This window comes from Cnephaeus nilssonii (assembly GCF_951640355.1).
Source record: "Cnephaeus nilssonii genome assembly, chromosome: 7".
NCBI classification, from domain to species: domain Eukaryota; kingdom Metazoa; phylum Chordata; class Mammalia; order Chiroptera; family Vespertilionidae; genus Cnephaeus; species Cnephaeus nilssonii.
In genome coordinates, this window is record NC_137078.1 from 25,844,811 (window position 1) to 25,865,666 (window position 20,856).

Here is a 20,856-nt window from a genome sequence, read left to right on the forward strand (position 1 = left end):
AAATAAATAAAAGCTTTAAAATAGCCACAGTTTAAATTTGCATGACTGGTACTATGCTCTTTAAAGAATAACATTTAGTACTGGGGAAAGGCTGATATTTGAGAGCTCAAATCTTGACAAAAATCAGTTTTAACTCAAGAGGTACAGCTGTTTTACAAAATGCAAAGAAGCAATCCTTATAATATTCCTAGAATGGGGCATTTAGTCAGTTGATATTCCATATTCTGTAGGTCACAGTTTAGGACACACAGATTCAAAGTTTTATTTAAGATCAGAAACTTGTTAAGCCACAAAAATTTTACAGCAGAAAGGGAGCTCAGAGAACTAATAAGTCTACCTCATCATTTTGAAGAGAAAAAGGGAACTTTTTAAAATTACCCAGTCAAGGTAACTATGCAGGGAGGCCAAATTAGACTTAAGCACACAGGTCTCCCCACTCTAATGGTTTCTACGAGGCCCCGAGGCCACCCCAAAGTTGACAGCCAAGTGAGGGACTGAACTGGGATGAGAATACAGACAGTCCAACTGCCTTCTCCACCCACAAGGAAAAGTCTTGTGGAAAAGACTGTCCCCAGAGTTTCACTCCTACTCTCCCCCAGGCCCTGGGAACTCTGGCCTGAGATAAGGAAAGCAGTGTCTAACAAAGCTATTCCTCCCTTAAGGCCTGAGAGTCCAAGAATGTTCTTTTTAGCTTCCAGAAAAGTCTTTGCCTGAAATCCATGAAACCAAAAGGAAAGAGAGATAGAAGGCGAATCATTCTTGAGATGGACTGGGCTTACGCCCAGACTCCACGAGAAGTGTCTCCTTCCTCTCATGTGACAGTGAGGGAGCCCCAATGTAATGGTCTGATTTCTCCCAGTCCCTAATTCATACCTGAGAATAAACTGGGGACTTGAGGAAGCACATGCATTCCTTTAGGACACTGGGGACAATTTACTAATCTTAAAGTTTATTTTCAAGGAGTACTCCGGTAATATGAAGATCAATTCCTAGAGGCTTTAATCTTTTAATTTTTAAAAATGAAAACACTAGATTTAGTAAGTGGATCAGGCCAGGCAGCAATGCCAAATATCCAACATAATTTGGACCAAATATAAAACAAAACCTGCCTAAAGTAAATGAATACTGTAGCATTAAAATGTATATTTATAAATAAAATAATTATTAATCAACACTAAGCCAATATTGTATTTTAAATCTAGAAAAAGGGCAATGGGTGGAAATATGAGGGCAGGGACAAACAGATGGTTAAGGCAAGGAATTCTGTTGTATTCCCAAATAGGTGTCTCCATCACAGATCACGGATTTCCTTAATTCTGCAGTAATCAATCTTCGTTAAGTTCTGTTTCAAACCTGTTGGTCTTACCTGGTAACTGTCCAGCCCTCTTTGGAGCTTGGTGGACCGGGCAGTCACACAGCCAATAGATACTGACAGGATGGCTTCAACCATAAGTGGCAGTGTCCCTGAATGCTGTACAGGTTTTACTGTGACTTGCACTCTCCGGGAATGACCCTGTGGAGGTGAGGGTGCCATGAGGGAGTGATGTGGAAATGGGTGCCAGGAATGGGAATGGGGAGTGAAGGGGGAAGAGGACAAAGAAGGGAAACAAATTAGGGAACAAAGAGTCAAATAATGCAAAAATTCCAGAGACTGTGTGTTAGAGTGGGACAAAGAAACATGAGACAAAAACAAACCGATTACCTGTCTGAGCTGAAAGATGCCTCCAGTGTTGACGTCTTTCGCCTGGTGAAGCTCCACTGCGGCATACTCCCCTAACTCGTTCAATTCTAATATGGAGATCCACATTTCTATTCTGCGAGTCACTTCATTCCACCTGCAGAACGCATTCCAACATACAGCACTCTCATTGCCCAGGGACACTATTAGGAATAAGCCACTGTTCACTGACCACTTACTATGTGTTAGGCACTGTGCTATGGATGTTCCGTAGACTATTTTCTATTAACTCTCAAAAACTTTTGGTGTACGTTCTTTATATTTTATTGAGGTATAACTTACATTTAGTGACATGTCCAGATCTCAAGCACAGAGTTTGATGAGTTTTGACAAATGCATACATCTGTGTAAGCTATCCCACCGTTAACCTCAGAAAGTTGCTCTTGCCCTTCCCATTCACCCCACAACTATCCCTCCCTGTAGCAGCCATGTAAGCTCATAGATTAGTTTTGCCTTTTCTAGAACTTCATGTAAATGGAATCATATAGTAATATATACTCTTTTAGGTCTTGCTTATTTGGTTCTGCATGTTTTTGAGATTCAGTTAAGTGGATAGCAATAGTCTTTTTAAAATTTCTGAGTACTATTATATGAATACTACTACAATTTGTTTATCTATTCTCACATTGAAGGACACTTGGATTATTTGCAGTTTAGGATATTATAGAGTTGCCATAAACATTTGTGTGTACAAATCTGCTTGTTTTCATATTTTTGGGTAAATACCGAAGAGTGGCATTGCTGGGTCACAGAACAGGCAAATGATTAACTTTACAAGAAGATATTCTCCTGTTTTCTTCTATAAGCTTTATGTAGTTTTGTGTATGGTGTGAAGTAAAAATCAAAGTTGTTTTTTTCCATATTGGTATGCAATTTTTCAGTCTTGTTTATTGAAAAGATTTTCTTTTCCCCATTGAATTTCTTTGTTGCCCAGTGGTTCCTTTGACCATTCTCGTTTCACAAATGAGAAAACAGGCTCAGAGAATCCGTTTTCTTAACTATTGTCCAAGTGCTACTAGTACTCTTGGCCCTGTGTCTGAAGCTCACAGGAAAGTACGAACCTGTCATGCAGCGTTCTTGTCTTAGCATGAAGAGAATCCACCTCCCAGATGGAGCTACCATTTCCAGCACACCGGTGGCCCCACACTTCAATGGCCAGTGCTCCATCTGAAATGAACTCCAGGAATTCCTCAGTTACGGTCACCACATAGTCCTGGGGTAAGGGGGAGGAAAGACAGAGCGACAAAAATTACACATAAAGAAACCTGTGACATTTTTCTTTTTACCTTTTAACTGTATATAGTTCACTTTGGAGTATATTAGCTAGATCCCAACCTTAAAAACCATCTCTACTGTTTTCTAGAACACCATCAAGAAAAAAAGAATATAAAATCTGAAAGTGATAGTATGAGGTAATTTAACCCCACCTCTTTCTTTTATAAATGAAGATAATGAAGAATGCTACTTGTTCCATGTCATACTGCTTGTTAGTTACAGAGCTGACTGACTCTATGTTCCCTCAGTCCTGGTTCATCATTTATAGCTCCCCAGCTGCTCTGACGTTCAGCTGGCACAGACCAGTAAGCACATCAAAAGAGGAACATTTGATTGCTCCTTGCTTTGGTGTAGAAGACTAATAACAGAATGTAATTTTACATGATCATCGTCATGATTCTGAGCTCTTGTTCCTAGACTCTCCCACCCCAATTCCTCATTTAAAACACAAACAGATGACTGTGAGGAAACGAATGCTAACTGACTGAGTAGTAGGGAACAAAGTCAATTTTCTTTCCACTCGCGACTCAGAGGGTGAAGACAACTCTGTGACTAACTTCTGGCAAGAGCTATCCAACCTCACACTATTTAACTTCTTATTTATTTCCTTTAGAGACAGAGCAAGCATTTTAGAAGAAAAATAAACTTAATGACCAATTAGTACAATCTACACACTTTAAAGATTAAATAAACCCCAAGGGCACATAATGATTCCAGGGGCCCTGAGAATCATTTACTATACCAGCTGCTAACTAGAATGCACTTGAAATTCAGATTTTATCATCCTGCTAAATAGCAGCTTTGTAGATCCAAAGAAACACAGGGAATACAGAAACAAAAATGATCAATGAAAAATTTGAGAAACAGATTGCTGAGAACAGGTAATAAATGTGAGTTGTTTTCAGAAAAAGAAAGACTTGATAGTCTTTACATATGTGAAATTTTATAAAAGGTGATATGGATTTGTTTTCTAATTGTAGAACTAGAATGAATAGGCACAGTTTACAAAAAAAATAAATAAAAGGTCTTGAGTACCTATTAAAGATTGTCCATGGAAAAACAAAATTACACAGAAAATAGAGTCTGTCTGTCAAAAATGACTTGCTGGCATTCCAATGTGAAAACCAGAAGGGCAGCTAATGTCCTAAAGTAGGTCTATGCAATATTCCCCCCAAATTTGCTTTTCCCATTTTATATTTTCTTTCAAAACTCATATGGTAGCCCTAACTGGTTTGGCTCAGTGGATAGTGTCGGCCCTGTGGACTGAAGGGACCCGGGTTCTAGTTTGGTCAAGGGCATGTGCCTTGGTTGCAGGCTCGATCCCCAGTAGGGGGCGTGCAGGAGGCAGCTGATCAATGTTTCTCTCTCATGGATGTTTTTAACTCTCTATCTCTCTTCCTTCCTCACTGGAAAATCAATAAAAACATATATAATAATAAAAGCGTAATATGCTAATTAGACTGGACAGCCGAACAAGCTTCCGGACGTCCTTCCGGACGAAGCCGAGGCTGCGAGGGCTGAGGCAAGCCGCTGCAGCTGTGAGGGCGGAGCCCCTTGCATGAATTTCGTGCATCGGGCCTCTAGTATTAAAATAAAATAAAAGACATACTGATTAAAAAAAAAACCAAAAAAAAAAAAACTCAAGGAAAAAAAACACCTCATATGCTTAGAATTCTATACTATACTTAAAAGAGTGAAAATATCTACAGCAACTTACATGTTAAGATGTCCACATATATCAAAGTAACGAGATACAATTTTGCAATATGTATAATGTAATCACATTTTTGTAAAAAAGTGTTTTAAGAAGTTGTGTGCATGACATTAAGAGTGTGTATCTAGGGGAAATGATGAATAACATAGACTGATGAACAAGAACAGAACCAGAAACAAGGAGGCATTGATCGGACTATCGGGCCTCAGAGGGAGGATAGGGGAGGGTGGGGGGAGGGGGGAGAGATCAACCAAAGGACTTGTGTGCATGCATTTGAGCCTAACCAATGGTTAAGTTCAACAGGGGGTTGGGGCATCCGTGGGGAGGGGTGTGGGATGGGAATGGGGGGATGAGGACAAATATGTGACACCTTAATCAATAAAGAAAATTAAATTTCTAAAAAAAAAAAAAAAAGAGTGTGTATCTATGCCCATTCATATGCATGAGCATATGTTTACCACACATATAAATGTTGTGGAATACAGAAAATCGTTTATCAAAATATGTAGCAAACTGTCATTGATCATCACACCTCTGGGGAGTACGATATCGAGTACAGGTTTTTCAGATTTTATTTCAAAATCTTTAAAATTTTTTGAAATTATATTGAAGTACACTTTGAGGTTATAAAGCCCAATAAACATATGATGTCTATAAAACATTCTTATGGGGGAAATTTCTAAAGTACAAGTAGACTTTTAAACTACACTCAGATTTGTTGCCTCCCACATAACTCATTTCATACCTTACAGTGAGAGAAGGTCACGCTATACTGGGCATCCTTGGACTGTGGGGAAGGTACCTCTGGGTCCACTACTGGGGCAGCCACTGTGGACTCACACTGGTCCCAGAATGTGTATTGACAGAAGACAAAATTCGAGAGGTTTAAGGGCAGCCCAGTTGCTTCTTTAATTTTTACCTGAAGAGACAGATTTTTTAAAATGCAACTATAACTTCCATAAAGAAAACATTAAACTATGCATTCTTTTCTTATTCCAACTTCCCCAAATTTAAGATTAAACGATGAAATAATCAGTCATCCACCTGACATCTGGCACCGCTTCATTAGGGTTCTATCTGTAATGAAATCTGTACCGTAGTTCTATAACTAGCATATAAACTTGGCAACAAATACATACAATGCTCTAAAATTTTCCTAGTAATTGAGTTTCTGATATAGATACAACCATTCTAGAAAAGTATGATTCAACAAACAACACACTCCTTGCATGCCAAATACACAGCCCTTTGAAATACCACACTCAGGTCATCAGAGAGCGTGCTATACTTCTGAAAAAAGGACTGTTCATCATTGTATTTATTGCCAGAAAGTTTAACTTCTACTATGCTCTGTGAAAAACTCACAGAATTTTCTATACAATTGTTTTGAATTAAGAAGTCATTTTTCTGAGCCTCCCAGCACTGTCCTCTCACCCGGCATGTCAGTTTTTTGACTCGGTGAATGACTTCCCCACTGCTGTCTACGACTTCAAGACTCCCACTCTCACTGGAGTTCTCTGAGGAGTCGTCTTCCACCACGCGCTCCGGGACAGTCCCTGTGACACGCATCACTTCCACGTGGAGACGCCCTGCGACCTGGGTCAAGGGACCAGAGGACGCGGGGTTAAAAGGCATCGGGGACAACACAGACGGAGGCAGAAAGCCTTCTACAAGATCCCCAATGAGCTATCACTCGGCCATCTCCAGCAAGGAGGAGCTCAGCACTCCTGGAGCCAGTCCTTTCCATGACTGCCCCTCCAATCATCCTGCCTGACCCTGAGCCAAACTTACCTGCCTGTAACTTGCCTTTGGGAGTCATCTTCATTCTTATCCTTCTTGTACCGGATAGCCCACACACAGCTTCAAGACTACTATCATATTCTACCTGGAGTCACCTATTTTCCATGTGTGTATATATTCGTTCACTTACTCATGCTATCAAATACCTGGCCTCTTGGGAATACCAAAATAAAGACGCAGACTCTGCTGTCAGGGCACTCAGTCAAGTGGGGAAAGACAGAGAAGTAAAAGCCCAGTAACGACAGTGTAGACTAGCTGCTACAACAGAGATGATGTACTGGTTGTTATGGAATAAATTTATCACCTCAACAACTATTTGCCAAGAACTGACACCGTGCCAGGAACTGCGCTAAGTGTTGTATTGACAATAGTGAAACAAACAGACGTGGTCACTGGGTGCAGGGAGTTCCTATTCTCCTGGGAGTCAAGAATGGGCTGTCATTCCCACTGGAGCTGAGGGGGTGAGACCTACTCCAGGAGAAACAGCACACACACAGCCAGGGAGTTAGAAGGAAACAGTTCCTTTAAAATGGTTTTTCCAAAAAAGGGCTTAAAATGTCCTCACTATCCTGGTGGTTCTCAGAATAGGTGCTAGTTTAATAGTATCTCTCTTAAAGTTAAGAGAGAAACAAATCAAAATTGTTGAAATTTGCATTCCCGGAGTTGTAATTGGCCAAGTTATCTTTTATACAACAGTGTGAGGTTGTAATCACTGCAGCTGTGAAGGTGACACATGTTCTGGCAGAGCCACTGTCATCTTAAATAGTGAGCTTGTTTTTAAACGTAGCTCAGACCCAACTTCCACAGCAATGTGCACTGGCGCCAGGGACCTGGGAGACAGTGGCTAGAGTATTTGACAAGGCAGACAAATAGGAGGAAGTAGTAAGGGGGAGGGAGCGAATAAGAGAAATCAGAAGATAGTGATTCTTAAGCTTTTTTTAAATGCCTTTTGAGAATCTAATACATTTTTAATGTAATTTCAGGGGATTCATGGAATCTAAAGCCCTCCATGGGCCCTAGCGTAAGAACCCTGACTTAGCCACTGGATCCTTTTGCCACAGGAGTTGTGCCCGTTTTTAACATGAGAAAAAGCAACTCCAGCCCACTGGTCTTCCAAAGCATAATGTTCATGGGGGGTTAGGAGGGTAGGGGGTGTTACGACATGTAGAAGGTAGGCTGTGTACTTGCACACCACAACTGGGAACCTACAGTTGATTTTCCAGGTTTGCTTTAGGCAGAATGGCATCCTATTCTAACTAAGCCTGCTCTAAATAATCACAAAAAATAACCTTGCATGTTATTGAAGGACAAACTAGGAAATAAGGATATGGTTAAATTTAAAATTAAAACATCAGTTGATGGAATGGAAAAAATAAAAAAAGTCTTAATTTGAACATTTTCTGAAATGTTTTAGGCCTACATAAGACCATATCTCTAAATAACTGAAATATGAGAGTTTAAAAGGGGGTAACAATCCTGGCTGGTTTTCCTCTGCGGTTAGAGCGTCAGACCGAGGACCAAAGGGTCCAGGTTCGATTCCTGGTCAAGGGCCCAGGTCAGGGTGAGTACAGGAGGGAACCGATCGATCTCTTTCCCTCTCTCTCTGCCCCGCTCCCCTTTGCCACTCTCTCTAAAGATCAATGGAAAAAATATCTTCGGGTGAGGATTAACCAAAAAATAAAAAATAATAAAAGGGGGTAACAATGGGATAATGAAGCTTGTTTCCTTTGAATATTTTGGGTTTCAAATCTTGTAAAAGACCACTTAGAGGCCAGGGGGAACTAGAGTGTATCACAGGGGTAAGAGATTAAAAGAAATGAATGCAGGGCACAGAGCAGAATCTGGTTTTCAAAGATTTCTAATTTGATTAAAACAAAAAAATTACTAAACAAAAATATAAAATATGTTATAATATTCTTAAAACCATGACTTAAGGTTGATAGTTTCTATTGATGTTAGTAGAGAAAAAAGAATGAGGATTGTGACTCTTTTGCCTAGTTTCTGAATCAACCTCAAGAACTTAAATAGAAAACAAAACAAAAACTTGAACCACTGTCATTTTCTCTGACGCTGGCTTATCCTTACCTCCCCCTGCTGGCTGATGATAGGAACTGCATACTGAAGTTTCACATCACAATATAGACACTCCAAAAACACGTTAGCCACACCGATGAGGTTGTGATTCTCTTGGGCTTCATAGAAGGGGTCACCTCGTTTCCCATAAAGTCTCTTTGCCTGAATGATAGGAGAGGCAGGTAGGCAGCAGAGAAGGAAATAACACATCAAAATGAACAAAATAAATCATTTAAAACTAGCATTAACAGTTTTTAAAAAGCATTTACTCAAACAAATTTAAAAAGTAAAATTAGAATCACATCACAAATAAAACAAAATTAGCACATGGTTAGTTGGGGAACTAAGTGCTATCTGTTTAGAGGATCCTTCTTCAGTTATTGCCTCATCTTCCCTGTCACACCCCATTTGCAGCCTGCTTCATTTCACTCCCCGTGCTTTGCCTCATTTCCTTCACCGAATCAATTTTTGATTAATAATGCCCAGAAAGTGAAATTATGCTCTCTAAAATTATTCACAGTAATCTACCCAGCCATGATCACAGCTCAGGGAGCATGAACATATGCTAATGAATATAAAATCCGCACAGACTACATCCAGCTGACTTCTCACAACACTGACGCAGCAGCACAAATTCTGTTCCACTTTATTTCACTTAAAATGTAGTAAAAATGCAGCCAAGTAAGAATACACTGTGTTCTCTTCATTTGGTTCCATCTGTGTAGGGATCACATGTTATGTTACGGACCCAACTTAGCATTCCTTTCAAGGTCACTTTTACTTTCCTTTCTTAATCTAAATGTCCAGAGCACCACTACAATGATTGTCAGGTGTGTGCACATGAGTGTGCGTGTCTGTGTTCTCACAATTAAATCATTTATACTTTCTGCTTCTAAAAGTCTCCTTTACATTTTATCTTTTTTACCTCGGGAACTTTTTCCTTCCATTCTTGATAAAGGTCTCTCATATCAATTAATCTATTCTCCAGCTTCTCAATGGTCCAAACTTGCGTGCCTTTTCCTTTCCTCCTCACTTGAATAGCTGGCTCACTCACTATTGCTCCTCTCTGCAGAATGAAGAAAAGCAAAAGCAAAACAAACAAAACAAACTTGTTATAACTTTTTGGATTGTTAAAGCAATACACATTATTGTAAAATAGCAAGCTTAAGAAATATAATATATACAAAATGATGAAATTCTACCACCTACAGAATATTTTGGTTTATTTTCCATCTTTTATGTATATCAAGGCACACACTTCATTTTTATCAAAAGCAGAACCAAACAAAATATGAATTTCCTATCCAATTCTCTCTCTACAGTTTTCATATTATGGTCATCTTCGTGTTCACTATTCTTCATAAACATGAATTTATAGGTAGCACAGCTACCCATTATCTGGATGGACTACTTATTTGACTATTCTACGTTCAATATTATGGCTGTCTCAAATTTTTGTTATTATAAAGGACACTATGATAAGCATCCTTATACAAAAAGCATGTTTACATTTTAAGTTCACTTCTATGACTATGGACTGAGAACACATTTCTCAAAGGAGAAGAACTTGGTCAAATGACCACAACCCAGTAAGACTGGTGAGACACTCCCTCGCTCATTTCTGGCTTGACAATGAATGGATGAAAAACTATTCTTTTTCAAAGTTTCTCCTTAAAGAGAAAAATTTTCAAGTTGAACTGATGGGAAACATCCAAATGGTTGCAGAGTGCTCTGTGAATGTAAAGACAGCATACCAGTCTCCCTTTCTTATTCTGAAACTTAAAATGTAGTAAAAATGCAGCCAAGTAAGAATACACTGTGTTCTCTGCAACAAAACATAAACCTCACCCTCATTTCAGAAGGGGGCATTTATACAAAAGAGACAAGCAGGTGGGATTACTTATACACATTTCTAGTTTTAAAGAAAGCATTTAAATTAGCAAACCCTTCAGGCCACCCAAATTCTCATATTCTGATCATAACATATCTAAGGGCATATATACAAGTGAAGGTCCACAGCAGAAGTTTCAAGAAGAATGAAAACTCTGGCTCACTTGAGGATCTCCTTGGGGAGGTTATCTTGGAGGTCAGGTTTACAGTCCATCTTACAGGATTCACTAATGCACACCTTGCTCTCATTCTCACCTTTCTATTAGCACTGAGGTTTGTAGCAGGGATCTGCAGAGTCACCTGGTAGTCAGTGAGTTTGCTCATTTCCTCGGCTAAGAAGTTTGCCTCCCTCACCAAGGTGTTAGCCTTAACTAGCTGCTCGCGCAGTTTTGCCAGGCTCTGCCGGAAGAGTTCATCCCTGTGGTGTAGCAGAAAAGGAAATGAGAAAATGGAAAAGTAAAGGAAACAGCAATCGGTTTCTAAGCGAGTCCCCTTTCTCCTCTCAGTGGTCATCTTCCCTGGATGTGGCTCAAGTTAACCATCTCTTTGCTAGAGAGAGATGCAGCGTGACTACAAGAGTCAGAGTAGGACATCTGAAGTCAGACTGCTCGGCTTTTATCTCATTGGCCCAACTGACTAGCTAAACGACTGGCAAGTCATTTAACCTCCCCGCCTCAGTTTCCTCATGTGTGAGATGGGGAGTGAAAATGGTAAAATACAGCAGCAGACGTGAAGATTAGATAAATAAATATAAAGCATTTAGTGACTGGCACATGATAAATGATCAGTAAATGTCTGATGCTGCTTTATTCCTATTAATTATTATTATAACACAGGAGTTTACTAATGGGTCTATAGACACACCTGGCTTTTTCAAATTCTGGGCTTTTCATTTACTAGATGGCTGATTGAGATAGACTGAATCATTGATTGGCTGCCTCATGCACGCCCCCTACTGGAGATCGAGCCCGCAACCAGGGTGTGTGCCCTTGACTGGAATTGAACCTGGGACCCTTGAGTCCACAGGCCTATCCACTGAGTCAAACCGGCTAGGGCTACCTCAGTTCTGATATAAATGCTTTAAAGTCATTGCTTCTCAGATTTTTGGCTAAGATAAATGTTTTAAAGTCACAATAAAAAAAATTCACATTTAAGAGATTTCTTAACACTAAATTATATTTGAATAGAATCTAAAGTAAGAGAAATAAAAAATAAGGAGAAAGGCTTTTATGCTAAGAATTATTCAAATGGAGTGAAAATTTCTACCTCCATTTTAATACCTAACCTTCTAAGCCTTCAAACTTGGGACCATTTTTACTGAAGGTAAGGGGGTGGTGGTGTGTCTTTAACAACTAACTACAAACATACCTAGGATGGACAATATCCTTGGAAAGGAAAGCCAATTGCTAACAATCCAGATATGGGACTAAGATTTCCCTCTGTGCTAGGTCTGTCCCCCTTTACACGTCTCACAATCCTCCCCCAAAGCCCCACGGCCCTGAGCCTTGACTCTGGTTGACCGGGTTCCATTCTTACCTCTCCTCTGCCCACTGGGTCACCTTCTGCTGAGCTGTCTGGCTGTAGGCCAGGCGGCCAGGGCCGCTGCTCTGGGGCTGCCTCTCCGGGGAGAGCTGCTGGCGGAGCTGCTCCAGCTCCCGCTCATACATGAGCCGCTGCTCCTCAAGCGCACTCCGCTTCTCTTCCAGGTATTGTTTCTCCAGGACCTGCACCACATTTTGAACTGGGTCTGGTGAGCCAAGGGACAAGGCAAGGTGTCTTCAGTGGTGGCTAAGACAGGTGCCTGCCTGTGCTGCTTCAGCAAGCACCATCCACTTCCGCCCCCAGACTCTGACCTTTCCATGTGCTTCCTTAAGAGAGGCCTGAGCGGCCCTGTCAGATGGAACCCTCTCAGTTTCCTTTTCACTAACATTTTAGATAAATGTCCTATATGTAAACATGTTACTTTCTTCAATTTGATGAGCTCATCCTAATGTTAGGTCACTAACCTACTATAAGCAGAGAGAAGAGGAGAAGGGGATGGTGTCCTATACACTGGGAAAAAACGTCACGAAATCGAGGACAAGGGCATAGACAGCCACACAAGATCTGATTGTTATGGTAGTGAATTTTTATGCCCATTTAGCATTCAGTTTTGGTACATGACAAAGGGTTTATATTTCTGATTTTAACCACAAATCACTCTACTCCTGAATTTCTCTAATGTGAGAGGAACAAAACTTACAGATCATAGCAAAATATTGATTGGGTACAGGGTTGGGAAATTTCTCAGGTGCTAATAACTAAGAGGGTAATTCTTACAAAAATAAAAGGCTATTTTTTTGTGATTTTTGCTGTTGCAGATCTAGAGCTCAGCAACGTGCACGTGGGTGAACAGCATAGAGATACTGACAGGTCATGCGCAGAAGGGCCATTCTATGACTAGAGGTGTAATGTAGGTACGACTTGGTCCTGAGGAGTTCCCTGGCTGAGGGAGGACATTCACTTGGTAACGACTAATGAACTCAAAGCCATGGAGAAAGATTAAGGCACTGACCACATATGCAAAAAGAATGTTACTGGCATCTCTAAGTAAGTAGATTGTAGGGAAACAGTATGTTAAACCCTCTGGAAAACCACCATCACATAAATATTTCCCTGAGTACAGGGGACCTAGATGAAATGTGCCCATATTCTCAGACTAGCCTGGGGCTTAACTTCCTCCTTGTACGTGAACACACTTGCCTGTTACTCAGTGCTATTTGTGTTGTATTTCTATTTATTGACTCTCAGTTTAACTTCCAAAATAAGAGTGGGAAATTAAGATTTTGTATAACGCCTGATGATAGCTACTGACAGACTTTTCCAGATGGTCCTTAAGAATTTGGGAAATAAATGTGTAAGTTGTACTAATTTTCTACATGAGCAGTAAGAGAAAAAAAGAGCATATTAGATGAAAAAAATAAGGTTAAATCTATACAAAACAAAAAGTAGAAAGCAATTAAAATATCACAATATGCACAGTGTATTAAGTTATTTTAATACAAGTAACACCCGCAATGACAATAATGATTTATTAGCTACTGGATATATCTCAAGTAGAGGAATATACCCTATGCGTGCATCATCTCATGAAAGCTTTGCGGAAAACCTAAGAGTGGATATCATTTCCACTTTAAAGATGAGGACATTGGGGCTCAGGAAGGTTAAGTAGCTGACCTAAGATCGCATCTGACCTCAGACCAGAGCTAACTGGCTGGGGTAGACATAAACTTAATAATCAATTAGTATAATATTCTCACCTCCAATGTTTTGCTCAGAATTAGTACTCTCTTAAAGAATACAGGATGGGGCAAAAGTAGGCTTATAATTATTCATACAAAAATAATACAACAATAACTATTAATACAAGAATAAATTCTGTGTTTCACGTACTCATAATTATAAACCTTCTTTTGCCCCACCTGTATTTAAAAAATTTTTTATATCTTTGCTAATATAAAATTCTCAAATTCAGCATTTTTTCAAAGCAGAATGGTTATCTTTATAGAGTCCTGACATAGAGTTCCTAAAATAGTTTCTTGAAAAACTGATGGAAAATCAACCACCCCTCTCACCTCATCCCCAGGGAAAAAAAAAAAAAAGACCCTACAGAAAGGCAGACTATGAGTGGACAAGACATTTCCGATAGAGTAAAAATGTATGTATTGCAAAGCATTAGAACTTCTGGCATAACCTAAAACTTCTGAAAAAAAATGTGAATATTATGGTGAATTTTTTAAAAGGGATTCTGTAAGGGCTAGAGAAGGAAAGTTCTTTTAGAATTAAAAATATATATTTCTCAAATAGTATATTTTAGTGCTCTATTTAGATTTTAGGTTTAAAAAGTACAGAATAAGGTCCTCATTATCCATTTATATTTATGCACAGCCTTACTTTCAAGAGTCCAATTTAGTGTTTACGAATCTTTTCTAGAGAGAGAAAACTGGAAAACACACCATTGTATAAAATTATATGCTAGGGTTTTTGCTTAAAGACACTGAATAAGATATTTAATGTTTATTTCTGCTTGTTGGTCCATGGAGTGTAGAAATGAACATGATACTAAATGACTGAAGCAGAGGGATTTCGCCCCAAGGTTCCACACCACACAGAGGCATGTGACTGAGGCTGTTTAAACTGCGTTAGCAGCTGCCATGACCGACACCCCCAGCACTCACCAGGCTTTGTCAGTGGCCACAAATCAATGTGCAGATATGGAGGACGGAGCCACCCAAAGCATCCCTCCCCTGCGCCTGCCCCACAGCTGGCCAGGTGAGCCCTGCCTGGGACTCTGGGTCTGGCCATGCCACACAACCCTGGTAGAGGTACAGGGGCTAAGGGTATTCTTTTTAAACTTCTGATCCTAACACATGTCTGGAAACACCTTTCTCTAACATATATTTGATAATATTTTCTTTTCAAATTAATTAACCAGTTTCAAGCCTTTATCAGTACCCGTATTTTTTAAAAAATAGATCACCCTAATCAGCAAGTCCATCTGACTCTATAATATAGCCTAGGACAGAAGCCAAAGAGTATTTGGTTTATTCTCAAATGACCAATCAACTACCAAGAGATTGTCCACAGTTTTAATTCCCCCCTATCACTTTCCTCCTTTTGAATGAGCTGTTTTAAAACTCAGCGAGCCTGGCGCCTAAGGCCAAGATACCAAGAGGTTGGTATCTTAGGAAAAGAAAAAGGACCACAGTGACTTTGGGCAGAGCACTTCTCTTCTTTATTAGTTCACTGTTTCCCTGGTTTGTAACTATGAAATGAAATGAGCTCAAACTTACTTGTCTGTCCCAAGAATGGAAAAGAGAGGGTGGTGGTGAAGGTGGTAGTAGTTGGAGGGCATTTAAGTGATAAAGAGAATTAAGATTCATTCACACCAGCAGGCCCAAGGCACTAAATTGAAGGGAAGTAAATCCCTTTGGGGAAAAAAACCTTTTAATCTCAGATGGAATAAGTGGGCTATATGACCCTTCACCACTCCTTAATTGTGCTTTAGAGCTACCGTCCACTCTGTGAAATGAGATGGGTGTCTGATTCCTAATTTTGAACCCTTAGGAAGAAAGCATTATTGTCTACAGACACTAGATTTACTTTTACTCTTAATTCAAATGAACTGAGTTTTGATCATTATTTCCCCTAGTGACTCGAAAATACATTATTCTAGTCTGTTACTGGGATAATGCAGGTAAATGCATATGTAGAAATAAGACGTTTTGATTGCTGAGCTGTCAACAGTAATGAAGCCATCAGCAACAGGAGCAATAAATAATACCAGTAAAACACTTGTGCTGTTGGATGCCGAGGGAAAAGAATAGCTACCAGATTTTAACTATGGGGAAAGTAGTGGAGCTGGGACATGGGGAGCCAGGAGTCTTAATTAAAAAGGGAACATCCCTTAATCAAGAATACAGAGTACCGCTGGCAGGCAGAAAAGGTCAGCTTCCCAATCACGTTAGCTTTTGCCAAAGCAGAGCACAAGCATCACTCAGCAGCACCGCCAAAACCCCGTCACGCTCCCTCATGCTAATGCCAATCAGTTAAAACCTTTATCCCAGTGTTTGTGGAGCAGCTTCGTCTGAAACCACAGGAGAGGGAAGAGAATCTTCAAATAGGACCACCAAGGGGACGACCACCAGGCAGACAGGCTTATCATCGGGAAGCCACCTGGCAGCAGAGGTGCATCGCATCAACACTGTCCAGCCGCCCGCGTTTCCGTACTTGCACCAGAGCACATCTGTGTGCCTCACAGGGAAGCCCATTTACGAATGAAATTGGGTAACCCATGGGGAGGGGGAGGGAAAACATTACTTTTAAACAGACAAAATCAACACTGGAGAGCAAGGCCAGATCTGGAATACAAATGAGTAACTCATGTTAATGCCATGAGCCAGGCCACTGATAACTAATTGGTTTGGCCAAGGATTGAAGGAATTAATGAATGCTGACTAAATACTCATTGGTTATTCAGGGGTTCACTATGCATATGACAAGAGGACAGCAATCGGATTAAATTAGAAACCTGTGATATGGGATGATACAGGATTCAACTGATACTCTGCAGAGTTAGAGGATCGAGACATCTAGAATTCTGCAACCTCCTTGAACTACAGAATGGGCGTTCCTCCACCTGGAGTTTGGAGCTATAGCCTCCGGTCACACCCTGTGTCCCTCCAGGCCTCTGAAAATCACTCCCAGGAGGCTTGTTGCTCAGACAGGTGGTTAAACGACCTGTTAATGTGATCCCCATGCCTGAATGTCTGGAATTCTCCCACCTGGTGAGCAAGTGGCAGAGTGGACTGAAGAGTGATTTGTAGCTGTGGTCCACCCTGTGCTGCAGTGTCCAAAGCTCCAAGAGCTAATTTAATCCCTAATGTAAATGTTTAAAAGGAGAAATTACCAAACTTTAGTAATGAAGTTAACTTTCCCCTTCCTTTTTTGCTGTTGCCAGATTGTGCCATTTCTCATTCTGGCCTTTACTTCATTTTACCTCGTTTTTATAATTAAAAAGAGGGGTCCTTGAGGCTGAAAATCCAGAGATAACAGATCAAAATATTTTTTTTTAATTTTTATTTATTGATTTTGGAGAGGAGAGAAACATTGATTTGTTGTTCCACTTATTTATGCATTCACTGGTTGCTTCTTGTATGTGCCCTGACTGGGGATCGAACCCACAACCCTGGCATATTGGGATGACGCTCTATCCAACTGAGCTACCCAGCTAAAGCCAAAGATAAAAATCTTCATTCTTGCAACAGAATCTCCAATATGATATGCCAGAGCAACAATTCACTAGCCATATTCAAATTCTCCCCAGATAGACTTATTCAAAGAGTAGAGTGAGGAAATAAATATTTAAGGGGAACGCTCGACTGTGAAAACCATAATACTCTTTAAGCACCTTGTCAGATAAAGGTTACCCATCATAGGGCTCTTAGGGTTACACGGGTCCCTTCTTCGTTCAAGTTGGGGATCCTCAACTATCCAAAGAACAGGTGAATGGGAGAATTAGGTTGGTCAAAGTTCATAAACCAACTTGCTCAGATGCTCCTGAATGTAGCCTCAACTATATCCCTGCAAAATAGTCCTGGTTTTAGAAATGCAGTCTGTGCCAGGTAGCAAGAGAACTTTCCTGTTCTGCATCTAGTTCCCAGGTACTAAGTGTGGTGACTGGAAGACTGGGAGATGGGAAAAGAAAAAAATCAGATTTATAAAACAGCAAGCAAGGAAAAATTTGGTATTTTACTGAACTCATAAAAGTGTGTATGAGTACTGAAGAAGAAAGGAGGTAAAGAACAGATAGGAAGAACTTTAATGCAATCATTGAAAAACTTCTGGAAGGAGGGAACTAGAAATAATGCTTTAAAGAGACTTTCTCCCTCCAAGATCTGAGACAGGCTGAGCATAGGTCAAGCAAAGAGCCCATAAAGGCTTTTGTTTTAGCCATCATTTAAAAATAACTCTTTGGAGGTATCATTCCAATGGAGTTTATAGTAAAATGTTGTGGCTTGTATCTCTCCATCAGACTCTATTTGACATTCCAGGATTAGTACTCTCCTGGTGATTTTCATGCTCCGAAGGACTCAGAAATGATAGGCTCAACAAGGGGAAATTTGATAAGGAATTCATCACAGTCACTCAGCACTCTAGGACCATGGAAATCTTACCACAACTGGCTTGGAAACAAGAGGTCTCAAAAAGATCCCACCCTCTTCCTGGTTACACCTGGGGGAGCCAACCAGGCCCTGGAATGCTTCCATTAGCCCATCACTTACGGCCTTCTTAAGGAATTAGCGATTTGCTGTGCCTCAGTGTTCAGGATGGCACAATAACTTTACACAGATAGTACTTATCCCCCACTGAATGCTGTGAGATAAAGAACTGCCCAAGACAAAGAAATCTGAGGCCTTACCGTTACTATTCAGTGTTTTCATGATAACCTCCATCTGTGCAAATTCATAGTTATAGTCTGGTTCCGAAGAAGCTTCACTGGCTGCATCCAGGTCATGCTCTGGAGGGCCTGTTTCTTTTTCGAAGTCTTTCAACCAATCTCGCCGTTTCCTCTTAGGTAAATTAATTCTGTGGGGTTTTTCACCATTAGAGAAAATCAACTTGCTTTGCACTCAGATAACAGAAAAAAAATGTATATGAAAATATTAGTGAACACAAAGATGTTACCTAAAAAAGTGGTTATTTCCCCACAGGATTCTATCACCGTGCCACAGCTGGGTGGTATTGCACACGAGGGTACCATTTACACAGGACCTGAAGGAACACCAGGGAAAATGTCAGCTGAATGGTAAAGGGCACAAAACCCAGCCCCAGTAGCTAAAGAGATTACTGGGGAGACTTGCTGATAACAGGAAAGTCTAGGGCCAACAAGTAGGCATCTTCAACAAATTAAATGCAAGAAAAAAGGGGGGAGGTGTGAGGGGAAGCATCCATGGGCTAAAAGAGATCTAAGAAACACAATAATCAATGACAATGGTTGACTCTTATTTGGATCCTGATTTCAAAAAACAACTGAAAAAGAACATTTATGGGGAAATCTGAATACTGACTGAATATATAATGATTAGTAAGAAATTACTGTTAGTAACTTTAGGTATAATGGTATTAAAGTGATGTTTAAGAATATTCATATTTTATTTTATTTATTTTTTAAAATGTATTTTTATTGATTTCAGAGAGGAAGGGAGAGGGAGAGAGAGATAGAAACATCAATGATAAGAGAGAATCATTGATTGGCTGCCTCCTGCACGCCCCCTATTGGGGATCGAGCCCGCAACCCGGGCATGTGCCCTTAATTGGAATTGAACCTGGGACCTTTCAGTCCGCAGGCGATGCTCTATCCACTGAGCCAAACCAGCTAAGGCAAGAATATTCATATTTTAGAGACACAAGCTGAGATATTTACAAATGCAAAGATATAACATCTTGATTTGCTTTAAAATAACCCAGAGGGGAGGAAGGAAGAGTTGTGGAGGACATGTGAATAAAACAAAATTGTCTATGAGGTGCTCATTTTGAAGCTGGATTATGGATATATGGGGTGTGTTATACCATTCTTTTCACTTTCATATCTTTAAAATTTTCCATAATAAAAATGAGGAAAACATAAAAAGAATACCATGTTTAAATCCCAAATAGTAACCAAACATCTTGTAAAGCAAAACTAACAAATGGGAGTGGGGAGGGGCAATTCTGTTCGGTCCGGGGTCATATAAGGCCCTCAAAATAATCTGGTCTGTCCCTACCAAGGCATTAGGGGTGAGTTAATTAAATGCTGGACCAAATATAACAGGCTAATTTTCAAGTTGACAATTTTGTATGGCCTGCGAATGATGTTATAAATATCCAAATGGCCGTTGGCGGAACAATGGTTCCCCACCCCTGCTATAAATGGGTCTGTGTTGGCCTGTGCATCTCTGACTTGTCTAAAACAAACCTTGAATAGGTAACTCGCCCTGTGGACCTTCATAGGTGATCTTTCAGCAGTGGCAGCTTTTCTGACATTGCAACTCAATTACAGCTTACTATCAAGGGGCTATGATGTCAGCAGCCTGCATAACCCTCTGCAAAAGCTTTCATATTAGACCTTATCAACTGATCCTTTGACATGATTAAAGCATAGTCACTGTGACATTTTTTAGGGGAAAAGAAAAAGTCCTCCAGAATTTTTAGTGCTGAAAATCTGGTCTTTTCATAAATGTTTCCAGAGAAAGAGATTTTGGCTTTTACAGGAAGACCTTTGCTCTACGTTCATGGTGTACGCCTTCAGTCAGTCAAGATTCCAAATAACTTGATCTGGGGAAAGAAGAGGAGCCTCACTGTACTTTTTGGCAGTTGGCAATGCTTTCTGGGTCCTCCATTTGACAGGGAGAGTTGGTAAAGTGATGATAACTATTTTTGGAAGATAAGTAACTGTCCTTTGGCGTAAACAAGGGAACAGGAGGACAGAAATGCAAATTCTGAGTCATAGCCCCAGATCTGTGTTAACTGGCAGTCTAATAGAACGTTTCATTAAAATTTATAAGGAATTACAGAAGGCAATGAACATGGGCAGGTCTACTAAGACAGTATGGTCCTTGGACCTAGGGGGCAAAAAATTAAAACTAAAACGACACTTGGCCTTTTTCATCCTCAAAGTTGATTTTCTAACTGCACAGCTGAATGAACAGAAAGCAGAAGCCCATGAGGATCGGGATGTCTTTTAATTAAAGATCCATTTCTAATGTATTTATGAATTATAATAAAGGTGACTATATACAAAACAGAAAACAAGCAAAAAGAGAGATTTTGCTGGTATATTAAAACA

General features: G+C 40.1%; 1 protein-coding gene across 4 annotated transcripts in view; it reads right to left on the reverse strand.

The window, feature by feature from the left end:
* Positions 1-20,856, reverse strand: part of KIF13A (kinesin family member 13A) — a 208,699-nt gene that overhangs the window by 27,317 nt on the left and 160,526 nt on the right. For all 4 annotated transcript variants that reach the window (XM_079776435.1, XM_079776433.1, XM_079776436.1 and 1 more), the window contains exons 15-25: positions 18,717-18,803; positions 18,451-18,617; positions 12,027-12,237; positions 10,746-10,908; positions 9,526-9,666; positions 8,613-8,762; positions 6,162-6,323; positions 5,473-5,646; positions 2,800-2,951; positions 1,703-1,835; positions 1,367-1,513 (exon numbers count right to left, since the gene is read on the reverse strand). In XM_079776435.1, coding sequence (XP_079632561.1) covers positions 1,367-1,513; positions 1,703-1,835; positions 2,800-2,951; positions 5,473-5,646; positions 6,162-6,323; positions 8,613-8,762; positions 9,526-9,666; positions 10,746-10,908; positions 12,027-12,237; positions 18,451-18,617; positions 18,717-18,803 — 1,687 coding nt within the window. The remainder of the gene's footprint in view (positions 1-1,366; positions 1,514-1,702; positions 1,836-2,799; positions 2,952-5,472; positions 5,647-6,161; positions 6,324-8,612; positions 8,763-9,525; positions 9,667-10,745; positions 10,909-12,026; positions 12,238-18,450; positions 18,618-18,716; positions 18,804-20,856) is intronic.